The 18,764-nt window shown below is 43.9% G+C and overlaps 6 protein-coding genes across 16 annotated transcripts in view; 4 read left to right on the forward strand and 2 right to left on the reverse strand.

The window, feature by feature from the left end:
- The window catches only part of SLO2 (slowpoke 2), a 37,219-nt gene extending 34,748 nt beyond the window's left edge, over window positions 1-2,471 (forward strand). For all 8 annotated transcript variants that reach the window (XM_064686230.1, XM_064686232.1, XM_064686233.1 and 5 more), the window contains 2 exons: window positions 1,024-2,237; window positions 2,294-2,471. The gene's annotated coding sequence lies outside the window, so the exon portion shown is untranslated. The remainder of the gene's footprint in view (window positions 1-1,023; window positions 2,238-2,293) is intronic.
- On the reverse strand, window positions 924-12,130 carry Ndg (Nidogen). Its single transcript, XM_064686239.1, has 10 exons — window positions 11,489-12,130; window positions 7,636-8,115; window positions 5,940-7,322; window positions 4,929-5,342; window positions 4,455-4,864; window positions 4,228-4,385; window positions 1,954-2,208; window positions 1,720-1,894; window positions 1,372-1,656; window positions 924-1,312 (listed from the first exon to the last, which is right to left on the reverse strand). Exons 1-10 carry the CDS (start codon window positions 11,717-11,719, stop codon window positions 1,039-1,041), a joined length of 4,065 nt encoding a protein of 1,354 aa, XP_064542309.1. The 5' UTR covers window positions 11,720-12,130; the 3' UTR covers window positions 924-1,038.
- On the forward strand, window positions 3,758-5,415 carry LOC135431252 (uncharacterized). The gene has a single exon (XM_064686248.1). It carries the CDS (start codon window positions 3,871-3,873, stop codon window positions 4,204-4,206), a length of 336 nt encoding a protein of 111 aa, XP_064542318.1. The 5' UTR covers window positions 3,758-3,870; the 3' UTR covers window positions 4,207-5,415.
- On the forward strand, window positions 7,197-17,014 carry Obp46a (Odorant-binding protein 46a). Of its 3 annotated transcripts, none has more exons than XM_064686247.1 (4): window positions 7,197-7,337; window positions 14,457-14,570; window positions 15,441-15,597; window positions 15,657-17,014. In XM_064686247.1, exons 2-4 carry the CDS (start codon window positions 14,565-14,567, stop codon window positions 15,863-15,865), a joined length of 372 nt encoding a protein of 123 aa, XP_064542317.1. In that variant the 5' UTR covers window positions 7,197-7,337; window positions 14,457-14,564; the 3' UTR covers window positions 15,866-17,014. The 3 variants fall into 3 exon arrangements, with proteins under 3 accessions (XP_064542317.1, XP_064542316.1, XP_064542315.1); XM_064686245.1 differs by lacking the exon at window positions 7,197-7,337 and adding an exon at window positions 14,248-14,386; XM_064686246.1 differs by lacking the exon at window positions 14,457-14,570 and having other exon boundaries at window positions 7,233-7,337; window positions 15,418-15,597.
- Window positions 16,043-16,971, reverse strand: LOC135431249 (uncharacterized protein C16C10.8). Its single transcript, XM_064686244.1, has one exon. The coding sequence runs from the start codon at window positions 16,969-16,971 to the stop codon at window positions 16,126-16,128; it is 846 nt and encodes a 281-aa protein (XP_064542314.1). The 3' UTR covers window positions 16,043-16,125.
- A 167-nt stretch (window positions 17,015-17,181) lies between the features above and the next one.
- The window catches only part of RNaseZ (ribonuclease Z), a 52,582-nt gene continuing 50,999 nt past the window's right edge, over window positions 17,182-18,764 (forward strand). Inside the window, exon 1 of one of the 2 annotated variants that reach the window (XM_064686241.1) lies at window positions 17,182-18,626. In XM_064686241.1, the coding sequence (XP_064542311.1) occupies window positions 17,348-18,626 (1,279 nt within the window). In that variant the 5' untranslated portion in view covers window positions 17,182-17,347. The remainder of the gene's footprint in view (window positions 18,627-18,764) is intronic. The other variant, XM_064686240.1, reaches the window with a different exon arrangement.

Raw genomic sequence — 18,764 nt, forward strand, 5'->3', positions numbered from 1 at the left:
GCCCACGACAGGCAAAAGACTTGGTACTTTCTTTTAAATAAAATCTTTTTTTAAAAATCGTAATGTCTTCTTTTATAGCTTTATGTAATAGTCCGATTTATACGATTCTGACAGATATACTGTTCGGAAAAAAAACGTGTCGGCTTAATTTAATTAATTTAACAGACAGTCCACCAATTGGTATGGTAACACGTTTAAATTGACCAAATTTATCTGCCATATGTCTAACCGCCTGATAATCTTAATGCAGATGTCTGCCGCATTGGTTCGTAAACTGTCTGCAGCACATAAGCAAATTAAATACAATTTTAATGAAAATACAATTTTATTCCAATGTTAAATCATATTGAGTCTGGCATTGACCGACATATTAGATAAACATCTGACCGACCGTCTGACGCCGATTCCTGCAAACAAAAAAAATGCAATTTTAATGAAAACCCACTTTATATTATATTGTAAAATAATATTGATTCTGGCAGCTTTGACTGACATATAAGAGACAATTCTAGCCGACCGTCTGAAGTCGATTCGTACTGTTCTACTAATCCTATTACATCTGGCAGCTTTCATCTGCCTGTAACAAAAATATATGTCATTCCATTAGGCAGATAATTGATAGAAGTCTGATCAACATACTTCATGTCGGTCAAGAAATATATAGACTCGACAGACTTAAGCCACAGAGCTTTCATACAAATTTGGATCTAAATAGACTTCTTTGTAAATCGACCTACCTTATATAAATACGCTCTACATTAAGTATATTTATAAAGTAATCGTATACCTCATTCATATATGTATATATATATATTTGTATTTATTAGATTGAGTAGCTTTACAAAAGATGGCACATTAGTTGGATTCGTATTATGAATTATTATTTTTTTCTTTTTGCTTTGGTTCTGGATTCCTGTTCTTAGTTATATTTCTTTGTTATGCGTATACAAAAATAGTATTTCCTTTAATTTTATAGTTGTTTTTTTTTTGTTGTTGTTTGATTTTCAATTAATTTAATTTTAGTCCCTGACTTGGGCTTCATTTGCGTGGCGTTACAAAGGCGTAGGGCGTGGCCACGCTGCAGCTGGCGGAGGCGCTGGTGCACTTGCAGCTCTTGCCGGAGGGCGCCTTCCGGTTGACCAGGCAGAGCCGGGCATCGGTGCAGCCGCCGTTATTGATCTGGCACTGGCTCTGGTACTGCGGGCAGTTCTGCTCGACGGCGGTCATGCCGTACATCTTGTGGCTGCCAAAGAAGGGCGTCTGTATGGGCTTCTGGCGTACGCCCGCGCTGTCCACGCTCTCCAGTTTCTTGCTGTAGGGGCGAGGAGAGGTATTTAAAGAGTTGCAGCTTATAGAGTGGATGGCACCTACGTTGTCCAGTCGGTCCAGTAGAATTGATCCTGCGTAAAGGTCAGCCCGAAGGGATAGGACAGTTCCTGGGATATGGTGCGTATCTGTCGGCTCTGTGCACTGATGCACTCCACCTTCTTGGTGCCCGCGTCCGCATAACACAGTTCTCCGCTGTGCTCGAGCACCACCAACGAGTTGGGCAGCTTGACGGCATCGGCGCCCAGCAAGAGCTCCCGGCCAGTGCCATCCAGATCGGAGTACTCTATCTTTGGGTTCGAGCGATCCCAGTCGGACCAGTAGAGTTTCCTAAAAAAGCGAGTCAACGTTTTAAAGCACAACTCAACACAAGGTTTCACTTGCTGCACTCACTCTCTGTAGGGATCCACGGCAATGCCACGTGGATTCACCAGCTGCTTGTTAATGATGACAGCGCGCAACGTAGGATCATCCAGGCTGGCCACCTCAATGGTGTCCTTCACCGAGTCCGTCCAGTAGAGCCGGCGCGAGATGACATCAATGGCAATGCCCTCGGGTGATTCAATGTCTGCAATGGATGGCATTATCAGCGCCAGCTTATGAGCTCAAAGATCCTCCGGTTTTTACCTGTGCTGATGAAGATGCGCTCATCGGTGCCGTCGTATTTGGCGCTGATGATCTTCTTGGCCGAAATGTCGCCCCAGTAGACGCGTCCCTCCACGCAGTCCTTGTCCAGGCCAATGGCCATCGAGGCCACCTTGATGGGCTGCACATCGCGTCCATTCAGAGGCACACGCACTATGACCACGCCCTGGCTGACAATCAGGAAATTGGAGTCGTGTTGTTGACGCTCAAAGCAAACGGAGCCATTGCCATAGAAACCTTGCAATGTACAATGGATGATTAGATGGGTAAGTTTCAAATAGTATTTAAAGTGTGGGAAAAGATCATGATAAACTTTTAATAGAATTCGAGGATAATACAAACAGAAACTATGCTAAGAAATTTGAAGGTGATTCTCTTATTTCTAATTTCATAATTTTAATATTTAAATAATCGATTAATTGAAAATTTTTATTAATTTTGTTTTATTGATCATTTTATTTTGAAGAAATAATTAATTAATAAGTGAGATAACAAATTAATTATCCTTTGACTTGATGGCAATCCTTGCTAAAAATATTATAATCAATGCTGCAAATTGGTTTTGAACTGGATCAACCATTTAATTCGAATCTATTTTTAATATAAATCGAATCTTAGACAAAAGCAGTTACCCAACAAACAGCCCCGTACCGAAACTTATTTTTTCCAAAAATATAATAAACGCTTTTAGAGAGGGAAGACTTAGCTCGAAAGCTTAAATATCTTGTGACTCACCGACACATTGATTTATCTAACTTTATTTGGTTGAGGTCAAAGAGTGCGAAAAGGTGTTGCCTGATTTATATTTGTATTAATATGAGGGGAAATGTCTGTCCGAGTTTGCGCCTTAAAGGAGTTTTCGTTAGGATAGTTTGCCCTACTTTTGTAAGGGTATTTAATCTTCAGTGTGTTGTTCCTACTGATTTTTGCTTAATATCATGAGCTAAGTAACTACATAAGGAAAACTAAGAAACGCTTGTTTTTATATGAGTATTTAGATACGGGTAATTTAAAGTAATTACTTAACAGAGAGAATTTAAAATATTTGCAATATTCAATATTCGTCGTTGTTGTTCTCGAATTGCTCAATTTTTTTAATTACTAGAAGTAATTCAAAGTAATTACCCCATGGAAACTAGTAATGGCTAAAGTAATTAGAGTTCTTCAATTCGAAATACTGAAGTGTACTATATATATAAGAAACGCTTTTCTTATATGAGTATTAAGATACGGGTAATTAAAAGTAATTACTTTACAAAGTAATTGAAAGTAATTCGAGAATTGCAAATATTTCTTATTTTCAATATTCGTCGTTGTTGTTTATGAATTGCTCAAATTTTTCGATTATTAAAAGGTAATTCAAAGTAATTTCCCCCTGAAAACTAGTAATTGCTAAAGTAATTAGAGTTATTTAATTCTAAGTACTGAAGTGTACTATATATATAAGAAACGCTTGTCGTTTATAAGTATTTAGATACAGTTAATTGAAAGTAATTAAATTGACAGAAATTACTTGACAGAGTAACTACAGGTAATTAGAGAATTGCAAATATTTCTTAATTTCAATATTCGTCGTTGTTGCTTATGAATTGCTCCAATTTCTCGATTACTAAAGTTAATTCAAAGTAATTACCCCAGGAAAACTAGTAATTGCTAAAGTAATTAGAGTTCTTTAATTCTAAGTACTGAAGTGTACTATACAGTTTTTTAGTGCCTGCAAATTCACAGCTGACTTTAGACATAGTTGGCGCTGTTTTTTTTTTATTCTAGCCAAAAACCTGGGCAACTACACACACACACACATCAGATTCGGTTTCATTTCTTCACAAAATTTGTCGTAATTATTTTTTTTTGGTAATAGAAACTTCAAAAAATACAAAAAAAAAACTAAGAAACACGATGCAGCCCGTACAAAGTTTGCTAACAAAGGTCACGCGATTGGGCATGATCCGCATCGTGAATCAAACAGCTTCTCCGATCATCAAAGCCAACCCGACCAGGTGGTCGGTGCAGAGCCAGCAGTGTCGCTATGTGCAGAGGGTGGAGCAGTACCGCAGGAAAACGACCACATTGCAGTCGATGCGCGAGTTCTTTATGCATCCGCTGACCTGGGATCGCAACAATGGGTATCTGAACGTGGTGCTGGCGCTGGCGATCTTTAGCTTTGTGTTCATCAACTCGTGCACGCCGTGCCCGGAGGATCGAGTGCCGCGACACAAGAAAAACGATGATTGAAAGGGGAACAGCTGAACTCACCTGGATTGCAGACGCAGACCAGACCCGAGTTGGTCGAGTGGCATTTGGCGTTCATATCGCATAGGGTGGGATTGTTTAGGCAGTTCTGCTCCTCGATGCAGACGTAGCCATCGCCGCGATAGCCAGCGATGCACTGGCACGTATAGTTCGCAGGATCCCTAAGCGAATGGGCAAATGGGAAATGGGAAATGAGAAGGGGCTAGGGTAAACAGGCACCTCTTACTCACTCGGTGGGCTCGCAGGTAGCGTGAATGCCGCAATTGTTGCGCAAATTACAGGGTATGGGTATGCTGAGACAGCCGGCCAAGGCGTCGCCCTGATAGCCATCGATGCAGTCACAGAACTGCACGCCCAGCGCCACATCCCACTTGCAGATGGCATTGGAGCCGCAATAGACGCTGCCGCAGCGTCCGGTGGGCACACAGCGATCGCTCACATCCCGCTCGTAGGCGTCGTTGCACTGGCAGACGCCTCCGTCGCAATGGGCATTCTCGCCGCACTGCTCCGCGCCGTCGCACTCGGGGGCCAGCTGGCAGCGATGTCCGTCGCCCGTGTAGCCACGCTCGCAGACGCACTCGGATTTGCCCAGCTGCTCGTTGTAGCTGCAGGTGGCATGCGTGTCGCAGATGTCGGGTTTCTGGAATGGAATCGAACCTCAGTTTAGATTGGATCTTGACGGAGACAGCTGTAGGGCATATTACAATTGCGCAGGACTCCTCGATGGGATCGCAGTTGTAGCCGTCGCCGCTGTAGCCCTCGTTGCAGGTGCAAATGTGACGCAGCTGATGCTCCCACCAGGAGCAGCGGGCATTGATATGGCAATTGGAGTCCACATCGCAGGGCAACAGATCCTCGCTATTATCCACATCGTAGCCGCCCGCATAGCGGCAAGTGCGACTCTCCTCGCTCAGCTCGTAGCCCTCGGGGCACGTGCAGTCGCCCAGTATATTGCAGCGCGGCTCCACCTCGTGCTCGTCCAGCAATATGGGCACACAGCGTCCATGCTCGAACACCTCATCGTGCCCGCAGATATTCGCACAACTGTAACCATCTCCGGAGAAGCCCTCGCGACAGCCGCAACGTCCCTCGTAACAGTCCGCGTCCGGCGAGCAACTCTGCAAGAAAAACAAATTTTTTTAACTGAAAACCACATTGAACTCAAGAAAAATATAATTATCGATTCCTAAATTCTGTGCAGGTGTATCAAAAGATTTATAAGATTTGTGGGTTGGATTTGCGGGTTTAATGTATTACATAATTACAAATATGCAAAATTCGATACGAGAAAATGGGAAACTCTGTTTTTCTAGAAATAGTAAATAGTGTGTGAAAGCAAGGAACTTAGTTATATATATTCTCCTTTCATTTATGTCGATTATTATCAAAATATAAATCATTCTGGTATTGATATTTGACTATAATTTGAGGGATACAGGGTATTTTGCAGTCGAGCAGCGTTCTAACGAGCGGAGTGCTCGGGTTTAGGTTACTTGCAAGATCTCTTTTATAGTATTATGCGCTTTTTTGTTAATACAATGTTACAAATCTTTAAAATAAATTATTTTTAATAATATTATATTATAGATCTTTGATCTTTTAAATTATAGATCTTTGAACTAGGATAAATTACAGATCTTTGATCTAGGATATCTTCTAACAAATCTTTAAAGAAAATCATATTCTAATTATGGAAATGCAATCTTTTCACTTACGTAGCACTCATCCAAATGCTGTCCATTGCCCTGGTTCGGTGGATAGTCGACATGTTCGCCCGACTGCTCGTGGCTGGGCTCCTGTGGTCGGGGCGGCTGCTGCTGCTGCTGATCCTCCTCCGTGGGATAGCCCTGGGAGCTGTCAACTGGTGGCTCCGACTCCGGAGTGGAGTACTCGATATTGTCGGCCGAATTGTTGCGCAGACAGCGATAGCCATTGCCCTCGTAGCCCTCGAGGCAGACACAGCTGAAGCCGCCCTCGTTGTTGGAGCAGATAGCATTCTCATCGCAGACATGGGTGCCCAGGGCGCACTCGTCCAGATCGATGCAGAGCTCGGAGCCGCGCTCGTCCAGCTGGGCGGCATAGCCATGTCGGCAGTCGCAGCGATAGGTATCCTCGTAGGGCACACAGACGGCATTGTCGCCGCACTGGACGCTGCCGTCGGTGCATGCATTGGACTCGGCATCGACGCCGATCTTGCTGACAGCGCTGGTGCGCAGCGCCTGATCCCGCTCAAAGAAATCGAGAGCGATCTTGGAGACCTTCTGCAGTACACTGCGGTCCGTGGGATCAGCATCATCGTCGCGCAGGCAGCTCCGGTAGACAATGCGCTGATCCACCTGGAAGCCAATCACGCGCTGCTCCTCGACCAGCTCCAGCTGATGGGACTGCAGCGACTGCAGCTCGCCGGGCCGCACAAAGCGATACTCTTCCGTATAGTCCGGCAGATGCAGCGTGGCACTTGGCGATATCTGCGGCACTGCGCCCGACAGCTCGATCTTGACGGACAGCTGATCCCAGTAGTTCAATCCCTCGAAGGTCTGATTGACCAGCAGCAGCTCGCCCGTCTCGTACTGGATGCGCGAGATGTGCTCGTAGCTGCCCCCGGTCAGCTCATAGCCATTCGCCGCCCCATTGATCGACTTGGCAAAGAGCCAGCCGACGGTGGTCAGCAGCGGCAGCACCAGGCGCAGCTGTGCCGCCTGCTCGGCGCTCAGCGGATTGATGGTCGTGTAGGTGCGCGCATCTGTGGTCACCACATACGACTGCAGCTTGGCCTCCTCGTCCACAGCTTGGCCATTTAACTGGCCGGTCAGTGTGCCGGTCACACGCATCGGCAGATCGTTGGCCAGACAGGAGCGTCCGTTGCCATAGTAGCCGGGCTCGCAGACACAGCAATAGCCCTCCGACTTGTCATAGCACTGGGCATGGCTGTCGCACTGGTGTCCATTGCCATTGCAGCTTTGTGCCAGCGCCGGCGACTCGGTGCGTGTCTCCAGATTGTTGGGCGCCAGCACATTCTCGCCGGGATTCAGGGGCGCCACCTGGTAAAGCCAGACGCCGGCCACGCCCAGATTAGTGCTCTCGCTGAGGAAACGTGCCTGCACAAATGAAAGGTAGGAATTATATATTTACTAGAGTCTTTTCTTATATAAAGAAGAATTATTTTTGTCTGATCCGAAATCCACTTTAAACTTGATTTAAAGCAAAGAGAAAAAGCTGATAGCATAGATAAAATGTTATTAAATTCTAGACATCTTAAAAGGCATTTTACAAATTTTAGAGGTCAAATAGATATTTATAGAATAATATTTAATAATTGAGTTAGTTTCAAAGATTTTCTAGCATATTTTAAAAATGCATTTCGCTTATTCAGCTCTTGCTAATTGTAAGTTAGTTTAAAGTTGAACTCACATTCTCCGAGCCGGAACCATTCAGATTGTAATAGCGTCCATCTTCGGCAACGAAGCCCGCCTGGGCGCGTATGTCGGGCAAGCCGAGCTCGCCGGCCTCGCCCTGCAGCCAGTTGAGTCCGCCCTGTGGGTAGATGAACTGCACAAATGTCTGCGAGTCGCCGACAATGAGGGCCACCTGGAAGGTGTTCAGCCTGTCCGTCTTGGAGTTGAAGTAGCCCACATTGCGCCAGGTGGCGACAATCAGTTGCCTGGCCTCGAAGTCCGTCCAATCGCTGTACGCATAACGCACCAGCTGCTGGGCACGGTTGAGGGAGTCGGGATCGCGCGTCTCGAACAGCGAAATGGAGCTATCGTCGCCGCTGTTGCTGGTGTCCACGTTCGAGTAGAAGGCCGCTATCGAGGGATACTCGAGCGGAAAGGGCTGATTCAGGTACTCGGCGAACTCCACGTTAAATGTCAAAATGCCATTCGTGTTGATCTGCAAGAAAGGAATGGTATCTTGAAGTGGATGGAGTGGAAAAAGGAAGTGCATATGGCGCATCAATTAGCCGGTTCTTGTGTGAAGTGCCAACAGGCCACTTAACATTTAACGGCCAATGCGCCTGGCGGAAACTAAACAACAACAAATCATTAACAAGCGCGCCTCAATGATCATTAGAGACAACTCCCTCTCACTCTCTCCCTCTCACTTTCTCCTCTAATGACTTTCTTAATTGAGTTGCCTGTCGGCAGCCGCAGCACGCCTCTAAAATTAGCCCTAGAAAAAAACAAAAGACCGACACTATCCAGCTGCGTGACCTGCTCCTGTTTACACAGCTCTTACACTCCAATTGGCATGCCAATTGGATTTTATTCACATTCTCATTGCCCATTCCCCGTTTCCAACTCCCATTTCTCAATTGCACAACTTTGCAGCGTTGCGCATTTTTATTTTTAACTCAACGAGTGCATTAATTTTGCCTAAATAAACAAATATATTTCGGAAATTTTTTCGGAACTGGAGCACAGGTGTGTTTTCACACTAGTCCAGTCCCAATCTCCGCATAGTTTTGTGGTCGAAAACAGTTTTTAGTAATTACCACAGCGGGATGCTGCACTTCATCTTCAGCTCAGCAGGTTGAAAAGTGTCGAAATATTTGCCATAGCTACAAGTTAAATCTACACAAAGAAGCGAAGGTGTGCAGACTCGTGGTATTTCAGGTAATTAAGCATTTTATCAGCTTATTTATTTAGGATTTCTTATGAAAAATGTTTGACAGCTACAAAATATATATACATAAGTTAAATAAAACAAAAGCAGAAAGCAGAAAAAATGCAATTTATATTAAAAAATATGGTTTTATCTTTAGGTCAATGCACTTCATTGGCGCAGGACAACTAAGGTTAAATTTTTATTGCCAAAAAAAACTCATTTAATATGCTGAGTATTAACTGACTACAAGACTTTATAAAAACTGGATCATTTTTAAAAATTATGCGTATATTATTGCTTAAGAATCTCTTTTCAAAATTCCCAATTTTAGTCACATTTTATATTTTTAATTCCCAGGCCAAGGCATTATTTCCTTCGCTATAACTCTTTTAAAACTTTTTTACTTGAATTTATGGCAAAACAAAAAAAATTGTATTCTCTAGATGTATACATATTATATACACACTTCCAGGACTGTTTTAATTATTGAGATGCAGTTTAAAATATAACTCTAAAGTAGTTGTCATTTGACGCTCTTCTATTTTACTTTTCGTCTCATTCTTAAACGTTTTACAGGCAGCTCAGCTTGTTTCACAATCCAGAGATCAGGCATAAATTCCCTTTAAAGAACCTTTTTTCCGTTCAGATCTTTGTTTTACCAAAGGAAACTCTTGACTTAAAAACGAGCCAACTTCAGGCAGTGGATTTGAACCGGCGACCCACTGCTTGTTGTTAGCTTTAGTAAAAATTGTAGTTCCCTAGCCTTTAGGGGTTGTCGGGCCCAATTTAAACGCCAGTCAGTCAGGACAAACTCTTTCGTATTTCGAGATTAAAATATTGACACATTTGTTGCTTCGCATTCACCTGAATTTCGATTTTAAAATAAATCCAAGCGCGTAACCTCAATTTCCAAATTTCATTCCATTTTACTGACTTGTGAAGATTCGGACACGTCTATTAATAGACCCCCAAAGGGGTATTAAACATTGATGGGTTCAACAATAATTAAACTGAATAATGTGCTTTAGCTGGAAAAAAGACGCTTTGGTTATTTCTGGTCAAAAGAGTTCTCGAATATTTATGCATTTCTATGGCCATAATAATGCCACACATTTTGTGCCGCGTGCTATTTTTCGACGTCAGACACATAAATTCAGTTAATTAACTAACAAAACAAAAATAGGCGACACTTTCGCCTCGACGCCGTGCTAAGAGCAGATCATAATTTTTAGATGTTCAACAAGCAAAAGAATCAAGAAGGATTTACGACGAATAAATACCCTTGCGAAACAAATAATAAATACAATATTCAAGTGAGGCAAAGATTTCAATAGCTTTACTGATTAAAACTCAGTTTTAGACCAATTCAAGCTAGTATTTGTGCTTCGATAGAGAACAAAATAATTTAGTTGCAGGAACTGAACTTATATATGAAAGATAATTCATTGAAATTAGATTAAATTTTGAAAAAATCTATCTATCATTGATTTCGATCAAATATTATATATAAAAAGCTCTTTGATTTTTGTCATGATTTTTTGTAGAAACTTTTCTCGATATTTTCTCTTTATTTTAATCAAATTATAAATTCTAGATTAAATTATACAAAAAAATGTATGACATTTATATAATATATATGATGGCATATATATGCCATTAAAGAAACTCACTTTTGCCAAGTTACCTGTGGAAACTAAAAACTTTACTCGATATTTTCTTTGCATTTGAGTCATATGGCATTTATATGATATAGAAGATATAGTAATTAGACTAACTTTTGTCAAGGCTACTACAAAACTTATCTCAATATTAACTTTGCCCTTTAATCATTTTTTCTATTGAACTGTATACTAAGAAATTGTCTTAAGATATCTTTCACTTAGCTTCATTAGCAGTTAGACTATGATGAATAATTATGAGTTTTTTTTTCAAATGTTTCTACACCTTGTTGCACTTACGTTTATCATATGATCAGCTATAAGCTAGATTTATATAGCCTTTGTCCAGCTTCTAGCTGTTACACACTTCTCGTCGAATTGGAAATGTGCTCAGTTAGGGTATTCAGAAAAAAAAAAAGGCGGCTAAGAGTTTGGGTGTGTGCCAAGGCGGGCTAGCGACATCGCCGCGAACATCAATGGGTTGGATTGTTGGCTATTTATTGTAGCGTCTGTGCCTAAAAAGATTGCCATGGACCACCCCCAAGAGTTTTATTATATATTTCATTTTTTTTGTTCTGATTCTTTTTTTGTCGTGTTTCTGGTATTCGGGTTGAGTGCGTGCGAATTGGTTTTGCGCTTTGGCCGCAGCAGCGAAATGTATCTTTCAGATACTTTTATGTTTTGTGCCCAGCAACATTTCGTTGATTACACAGAATCTAGTGTGTCGAAATGCGACGGAGGCTGTCATGTTTTGCCGAAAATTAATGTCGATTTCAGCTATTAATAAATCTCTCCAACCCCTCACACCCACCCACACACACACACACACACACACACACACAGAGAAACTATTGAACTAAGCAACTATGTGCATAAGGCCTATTGATAGGCCTCTGGCCTTATCGCTGCGTTCTTATCAGTCAGTCGGTCGAATGCAAAAATTCATTCAGCACAAATTGTGTATATTAACAGATATAGCTTCTATATAGTCTCGTACTTACAAAGATCTGTTCGTATTTCTCGCCATAGAAACTGATGGGCTGCTCCAATTGCAGCAGCGCCTGTTCGCTGTTGCCCTTGGCCAGAAATTGTATGCTGCCGCTGTCCTCGACATATTCGTAGAGCTCGTTGGAGCGCAGACTGTCCAGGTAATGCTCATATTGACCTCTGACCTGACACAGACCCAGCAGCAGCAGCAGCAGCGGGCATAATTTTTGATAAACAGTTTTCATTGCAAAAAGCAAAGTTTGAATTTTATTTGATTTAAATGCGAATTTCTTAAATTGAATTTTAAGAAATTCTTGTTTTAATTATTTTTCTGTGCGCGTTTCACAATTTTGCGAGCAGCATTTTCACACACACAGGGATACACACTCGCACACACACACACACACACGCGAGCGCGTAATGTAAGCAACTCGTTTTGGTTCCAAAAATATCGAATTTATAAATAACGAACCGGCAGACAACCGAGTATCTATCGTCTATAGCTACACTATATGTATGTCTATGTCTATATATATTTTCTTTTTGGAACTGTGTCTTGGAACGGCGACACCAATCGCCTCTTGTCTCCTGTCTTCGCTAGCTTTCGATTCAATTCGATTCGATTCGATTCTTCGGCCGAGCAAAGCGAACCGCACGCGCTGCCAACAAATTCTTGACTGAATCGCAGCTCTGCGCTGTGGGATGCTCTTCGGTTCGGTTCGACCGACCGACCGACCGTTACATTTAACAGACACAAGAGTGTGCGTGTGTGCGTGCCTGGAGTCTTCAGGAACTGTTAACATGCATGTTAAGTGCATGCTGAATGGCATCCACAGCAAATGCATGCTGTTAATGCTAATGGAGTCCAATGCAGATTCGTTCCAGAGGGCCAAAGTTAACAGAGAGTGTAAGTGAGAGAAAAGAGAGTGACAGAGAGAGGGGGAGAGAGAGAGAGAGAGAGAGAATGTAAGAACTGATCCAAAACGACCCCCCATTTTTTTTTCTCCCGATTTGCTTGTTTATTTATGACCCTTTGCTGTTGACATTTATGTTCCACACGCATTAAGATCGGAATTTTTTTGCAAACATCCAAACGAACTGAGAAAATGTAAAAAAAAAATAAATATTTTTCAATATAGAAAGAAGTTTATTAAAATTTGAATAGGAATGTTTTTACGTTAAATTTTACAAAGTTTCCAAATGAAATACGTTTCAATATCAAAAATTTTCGAATGGCGAAAGAAATGTGTTTCATTGTTAATTACAAAAACTATTTTCGCAAGTAAATTATCCAAACTGAAAATAAGTTTTTACTTAATATGTTGACTATTTCTTAAAGAGGATTTGCTATCTATAAAAATTATATATATTTATCAATTTAAAAGAATTAAATTATAATAGTTATGTTTAACCAGGAAAAATGTAGATTTTTTGGGAATTCAATACGTAATTTTCTATTTCCAACAGTATTCAAATCTGTATTCGACTTCTTAGAATTGTTTTAGGGCTAGAAAGGGCAAATTTTCAATTTCATCAATAGACTAAATTTACAAATTAGAAGACCAAACAGAAAAACTTTGCCTAAAATTTCAATAAAATTTCTTAGAATGTATTTAATTAATATTGAGCTAAGCGAAAATTTAAAAACCAGAAAAAACAATTTTATATACTTAGAAAAATTATTAGAACTTCTCATGTGCTATATTTGCTGCACTATAAATCGTATCTTCGGGCAGGATATGCACTCCAGAGTCATAAAATTACAAAGATCAGTTTCGAAGACAAACCTTGGGATTGTTTTTGGTGTTCCAACAAGTCTATTGATGATCTCATGAAAGCATTTACTGTGTCATAGTAAAGCCAACTTTTTAATGAGCTCATGGCACATAGAACTAATTATGCTGAAGATTATAGCTTATAGCCTCTCCTTGGCTATGCTAGGTGTGTTTGGTTGATAGCCACAAGGCGTGGCGATTTTAGGGCGACCCCAAAAAAAAAATGGGGATCAAAATAATGCCACACCGAGGCTGAGGCGCGTTCCAATTCCGCCGAATTGAACTTCAGGGCGGGAGGCGGCACGTGCCGCTTGATTGCCTCCGCTGCGGCTGTGACTGTGCTGCATGCCACCGTGAAGCGCCGCCGCAAACGGAGACGCAGACGCAGTCGCTCTCCCTTTGCGGGCTCTGCTCCGTAAAAATAAACAAATGGGAACTTCTGCGCCTGATGGTGATCGTCTTTGGGTTTTCATACACTATAATGATCATCATCTACTATTTATGATGTATTTCTCGGTTAATTAGTTGCAGCTGGTTGCAAGGGCGGGGAGTGGGGGGCGTGGTATGTGCCAGTTGCTTCCGCATGCATTCCCATCAGATGTGTCCAACTCGAAAGTGATTTTCCTTTTTACTATATTTGGCAGCAGGGCGCGTCTGTCACGAGCATATATATCTAGATCTATCTATATATATATATATAGTAGCTGTGCCGCTTGATCGCTGACGGATGGTTGCCCAGCCTTCATCATTAATCTTTAGGGAGTCGCACTGCGTTCCAGGAATTAGAGCGGAACGCTAAAACACTTGGGAGCTGCATAGGATAGTCGGCACAGATCTAACATTTGCTTACAGCCAAAAAAAAAACCTTAATTATCCGCCCTACTGCAGCAATAATAATTTGGAGCTAAATAATTAAAAACTTAAATTAAGCACGTTATTAAAAGTTTCTTAATTGTTTTAAGTTACGCCCAATTAGCCGCCGCGGGGCGGCCTTTAAAACTGCCGCATTTCGTTGGCCGTTGCCAAAATACGTTCGCGATGTGGTGGCAAATGTTGTGCGCCTTGTTCTGGCTTCGAGTGGTGTCCATGAAGCCGCAGCTGGACGAGGATTGTGAGCTCTATGCGACAGATACCATGGTGAAGCTAGAGGAGGGGGGGGGGGCGGCGGTGAGGTGTCAACTTGTCTTACCTTTTCTCAACTTTTCAGCACGACTTTTGCTGCGAACTGCATTACGAAACGCCGCAGTTCAGCGACTGCCAAACGGACTGGCACGACAAGATACACTTCACCAACGAGCAGGAGGAACAGATCTTTATGTTCGTGAGTATTCTCAGTGGTTGGCAGGGGGATTTTCCCCGGGGCATGCAGGTTTAGGTCAATGGCATGAAAGAGGTTAGAGGTAGGGGATTCACAGCCAGACGTGGACAAATTAAATGATAGCCTAGACTAAACTATGTAGGACTAGACTAAGGGCTTGGTAGAGTTAAGTTAATTCCCATCCTTGGGCGGCCCTTGGTTGACTTATTTAAGTTAAGTTAACAGTTGGTATTAGTTAGGAAAAAATATTTAGTGCTGAACTTTGATCTTACAGAACATTAAACTTTGCACAAATTATATTATTTTGGACAAGACGTCTAGAACATAAAATTTGTTCCTCCATACATTTTATTGTATACCCCTGTAGAGGGTATAAATATGTCGTGAAACGTGTAACGCATAAAAGAAGACATCTTCGAACCCATATATATATATCAGCATCTACAGCCGAGTTGATAGAGCCATGTCTGTGCGTCCGTCCGTCTGTCTGTTTCTATACAAACTAGTCGCTCAGTCTTACAACTTTGCAAAGGTCCGTCTTTCTGTTGCAGGCAGAAAATATTTCTTGGCCAAACTCGGCATTTATTAGCGAAAAAGAAAAGATTGATTCGAGAATTTTTGATTGAAGGGAAAGTAACTCTAAAACTGAAGGCTGGAAATATGGAATTTTGCAATTTGTGGGAAAAAGCAAGATCATATTTTGCTTGATTTTTAAAGAGTAGAGGTTTACCTGCCTGATGCATTATTATTAGACTAACTTTTGCTCTGAGACTATTCCTCTAGCTTGCATACTTTTAAAGATAGCCCAATGTAAGCCTGCTTAATCTGTCTTAAAATTTACCCTATTTAGCTAATAGATACCCTCTCTTGCAGTGCACCGCCGAATGCACGTACAACAGCACCGAATTTCTGGCCGCCAATCGTCAATCCCTGAATCTGCAGCACGTGCGCGAGCATCTGGAGAATGACTTGGCCGACGCAGCGGATGAGGCGCTGCTCTACGAGACGTACGTCAAGTGCGACAGGCATGGTGCGTGACTCCATCAGCTCAATTCGAATCTCCAATAATTCTCTTCGAATCCCCTCCAGCTCTCACGCTGCTGAGCCACAAGGGCGTGCAGTCTCTGGCCAAGCGTCTGGCGCCGCACGGCTGTCATCCGTATCCGGGTCTGGTGCTGGAGTGCGTGGCCAACGAGATGATCCTGAAGTGTCCGCCCAAGCGCTTTCACCAGACGCCGCAATGCCGTGTCGCCCGCGACTTTCTGCGCGAGTGCATGCAACATTTAAAATATGCATAGAGACAGCGAGGCAGCAGCTGTGTGCAACATGTTGCAAGCCTTATTACAACCTACAGATGTAATAAAGGCAAGTGTTAAGAGCAAGAATTCCGGCACAAGATTGGGCAGCCACAGGCAGCTGTGAGCCAGCCTACAAGAAGGAGCTATATCTGGAAAAATTTAACCAGGTTGTAGAAGTTGGCAGTTGCTTACAAATTTAATCGGCTTCTAACGTTTATAGTTTACATACGGGCTAAATTACGCTAGAGATTAATGTGCAGCTAGATGGGCTTGACCAGATCTCCCTCCAGCTGCAGTGCATCCGATTTTTTTAGCTGCTTGTCAAAGCGTTTGTCAAATTTCTTTGCCTGCTTCTCGCTTAGCTCCGTGACGGCCAAGTGCTTTGTGTACTTCTTCAGCAGCTTCTTCCTGAGCTTCTCCTGGAAAATGCCATCGGGCTGCTTCGACACCAGCTTCAGCAGCTGTGCAGCCCAATCAAATTCGCTGGCCTCCTCCGACACAGCAGCAGCAGCTGGTTCTGCTGCTGGCTCAGCTGCTTTCGCTGCGCCATTCTCAAGCTTGGACTTCTTTTTGGGCGGCGCTTCCTGCTCCTGCTCTTGTGCGGCCTCTGCCTCCTTGGCAGCCTTGGCCGCCTCCAGTTCCGCCTGCTTGGCTTCCTTCATTTTGTTCAGCTCCTTCTCGAGTATGTCCCACACCTGGGTTGCGTGCTGACGTGGCATGCGCATGCAATTGCCCACGAAATTCTCGAACTTTGCCTTCTTGCGGGGCACGTTGTCCACGCTCTGGAGTCGCTGGAATGCGCTGCGCACAGACGCCGTCAACTCATACTCTTTGCTGTCCAGTATGGCGCGTATGATGTCCATCCAACTCTCCTGTTTCAGGGCGTTCTTGTTCTTCGGCTCCTTGGGCACAAAGTTCTGGTTGGAGTACTTCTGTGCCTCCGAGATGCACTTGATGTGCGCAACGTACTCCTCATCGTAGAAATCTTTGAGGCAATCCATGCACGACACGTTTTTTGTCTTTCCGCGGCATCTTGTCTGATAATGCTTCTCCACTGATGGCTTTTTAACGGACTCGCCGCAAATGTTGCATGTAAAGAAAACCATTTTTATTGAGGATTTCCAGCCGGACAAACAGACGCGGTGAGTCCCACGTGCGTGCTCTGGTATGTGTTATGCATATCGTTAATCGATAGTTTGACAGCGCTATTGACGTTCTGTTCCCCAAACAGTTCTGCCGCTGTTGAACTGATGCGCTGACAAGCAGTCGCTTGCTGAACCCGCTTAGGCTGGCCAACTGTTGTGTAACTGCTGCGAATATTATGTTGGTAGTCTAACCCACAGCTGACTATCGATATGCGTCTACCAGCTACCATTAGAAAAAACGTGGGCAAGTATGGTAGCATTGAGCTTTTGTCTGACTGCATTGCACTTTTGCCATCTCTAGCCGCCGAACAGCTGATTCACGCACGGTAAACGCGAAATGTGGCTGGCTATGTTGAAATTGCAACGAATCGCGCCGCATGGAACGCTACGCACTCTGACAGAAAATTGCATCAGGATGAGTAGCCAAGTAGTTACAGATGCCAAGACTACAGGTGGGCCAAAGCCGCCACTTAAATACGAACGCCAGCCGAATGTGCTGCGCAAAAAGTTAAGCTCTGTGGTGCCGGGCTCTGTGAATCTGCAGGTGCTGGGCGCAGGCGCCAACGGAGCACCCGGCGCTGTTTATCTGTTCACCGACCAGTCCCGTTACCTGTTCAACTGCGGCGAGGGCACGCAGCGGCTGGCGCACGAGCACAAGACGCGTCTGTCCCGTTTGGAGCACATCTTCGTGACGCGCAACACGTGGACGACAGTGGGCGGGCTGCCCGGCCTGGCGCTAACCATACAGGATGCGGGCGTGCGCAATGTGGGCCTGCATGGCCCACCCCATTTAGAGACCATGCTCCAGAGCATGCGTCGCTTTGTGGTGCTCAAGAATTTGCAGATGCAGACAATAGACAGCACACTGGGCGCCCAGTTTGAGGACTCCATACTGAGCGTGCAGCCGGTTGTGCTGCGCAGCGAGCAGCAGCCGGCGCAGCCCGTACTCAGCTATATATGCAAGCTAAAGCCACGCCCGGGCGCGCTCAATCTGGTCAAGTGCGTGGAGGCGGGCGTGCCGCCGGGTCCGCTGCTGGGACAGCTCAAAAATGGACAGGATGTGACCCTGCCCTGTGGCAAAGTGGTGCATTCGGTAGATGTGACGGAGCCAGGCGAAACGGCGCTCTCCTTTGTCTTCATAGATGTGCCCAGCGAGCAGTACCTGAACTCCTTACAGGCCCAGGCTGAACAGTACAAGCAGCTGGCCGCCTCGGAGCTAACTGAGGTGGCGCTCGTCGTGCACTTTAGTCCGCCCGAGCTGACAGCCAATGCGCAGTATAGCAGCTTTATGGGGGCCAACTTCTCGCCCGGCACCCAGCACATTTATCTCAACTCGCCGCAGAATCCCTTCTCCGGCTATGCGGCCGCACATCGCATTCAATATCAGCTGCATCAGCTGGCGCCGCGCATCTTTCCACTGCTCGCCGAGTCCACAGAGCTGCAACAGAGCTGGCAGAGCACGAAGCTTAGCCACAGCCTCAAGAAAACAAAGCTGGAAAGCGGACACGGGTCGGAGGAAACAAAGGAAGACAGTGAGGTGCCCATAAAGGAACTGAAGCAGCAAGAGGAACAGGGCGTTGTTTCCATGACCAGCTTTCATTTAAGACCTAAAAAGGGTGAGTGAAAATAATTATCTATATCATAACATATCATATCGTATCATATCATAACATATCATACATCATATCACATCATATATCACAATCCAACAAACTTCACATATTCACTTGGGAACTTTGAAGTATATCACATGA

This window comes from Drosophila montana, unplaced genomic scaffold (genome assembly GCF_035044405.1).
Source record: "Drosophila montana isolate Dmon_TW-CO22-7 unplaced genomic scaffold, ASM3504440v1 contig_3200_1, whole genome shotgun sequence".
NCBI classification, from domain to species: Eukaryota; Metazoa; Arthropoda; class Insecta; order Diptera; family Drosophilidae; genus Drosophila; species Drosophila montana.

What these genes read in the sequence shown, in the direction of transcription:
- LOC135431252 (XM_064686248.1), top strand. Translation starts at nt 3,871, where the DNA reads ATGCAGCCCGTACAAAGTTTGCTAACAAAGGTCACGCGATTGGGCATG.
- Ndg (XM_064686239.1), bottom strand. Translation starts at nt 11,719, where the DNA reads ATGAAAACTGTTTATCAAAAATTATGCCCGCTGCTGCTGCTGCTGCTG. An exon ending in ATGGTTCCGGCTCGGAGAAT is followed by an intron (nt 7,323 to 7,635) that starts GTGAGTTCAACT and finishes TCATTTGTGCAG; the next exon opens with GCACGTTTCCTCAGCGAGAG. An exon ending in TCGAGGAGTCCTGCGCAATT is followed by an intron (nt 4,865 to 4,928) that starts GTAATATGCCCT and finishes ATTCCATTCCAG; the next exon opens with AAACCCGACATCTGCGACAC.
- Obp46a (XM_064686245.1), top strand. Translation starts at nt 14,288, where the DNA reads ATGTGGTGGCAAATGTTGTGCGCCTTGTTCTGGCTTCGAGTGGTGTCC. An exon ending in TCTATGCGACAGATACCATG is followed by an intron (nt 14,387 to 14,456) that starts GTGAAGCTAGAG and finishes TCAACTTTTCAG; the next exon opens with CACGACTTTTGCTGCGAACT. An exon ending in AGGAACAGATCTTTATGTTC is followed by an intron (nt 14,571 to 15,440) that starts GTGAGTATTCTC and finishes CCTCTCTTGCAG; the next exon opens with TGCACCGCCGAATGCACGTA.
- LOC135431249 (XM_064686244.1), bottom strand. Translation starts at nt 16,971, where the DNA reads ATGGTTTTCTTTACATGCAACATTTGCGGCGAGTCCGTTAAAAAGCCA.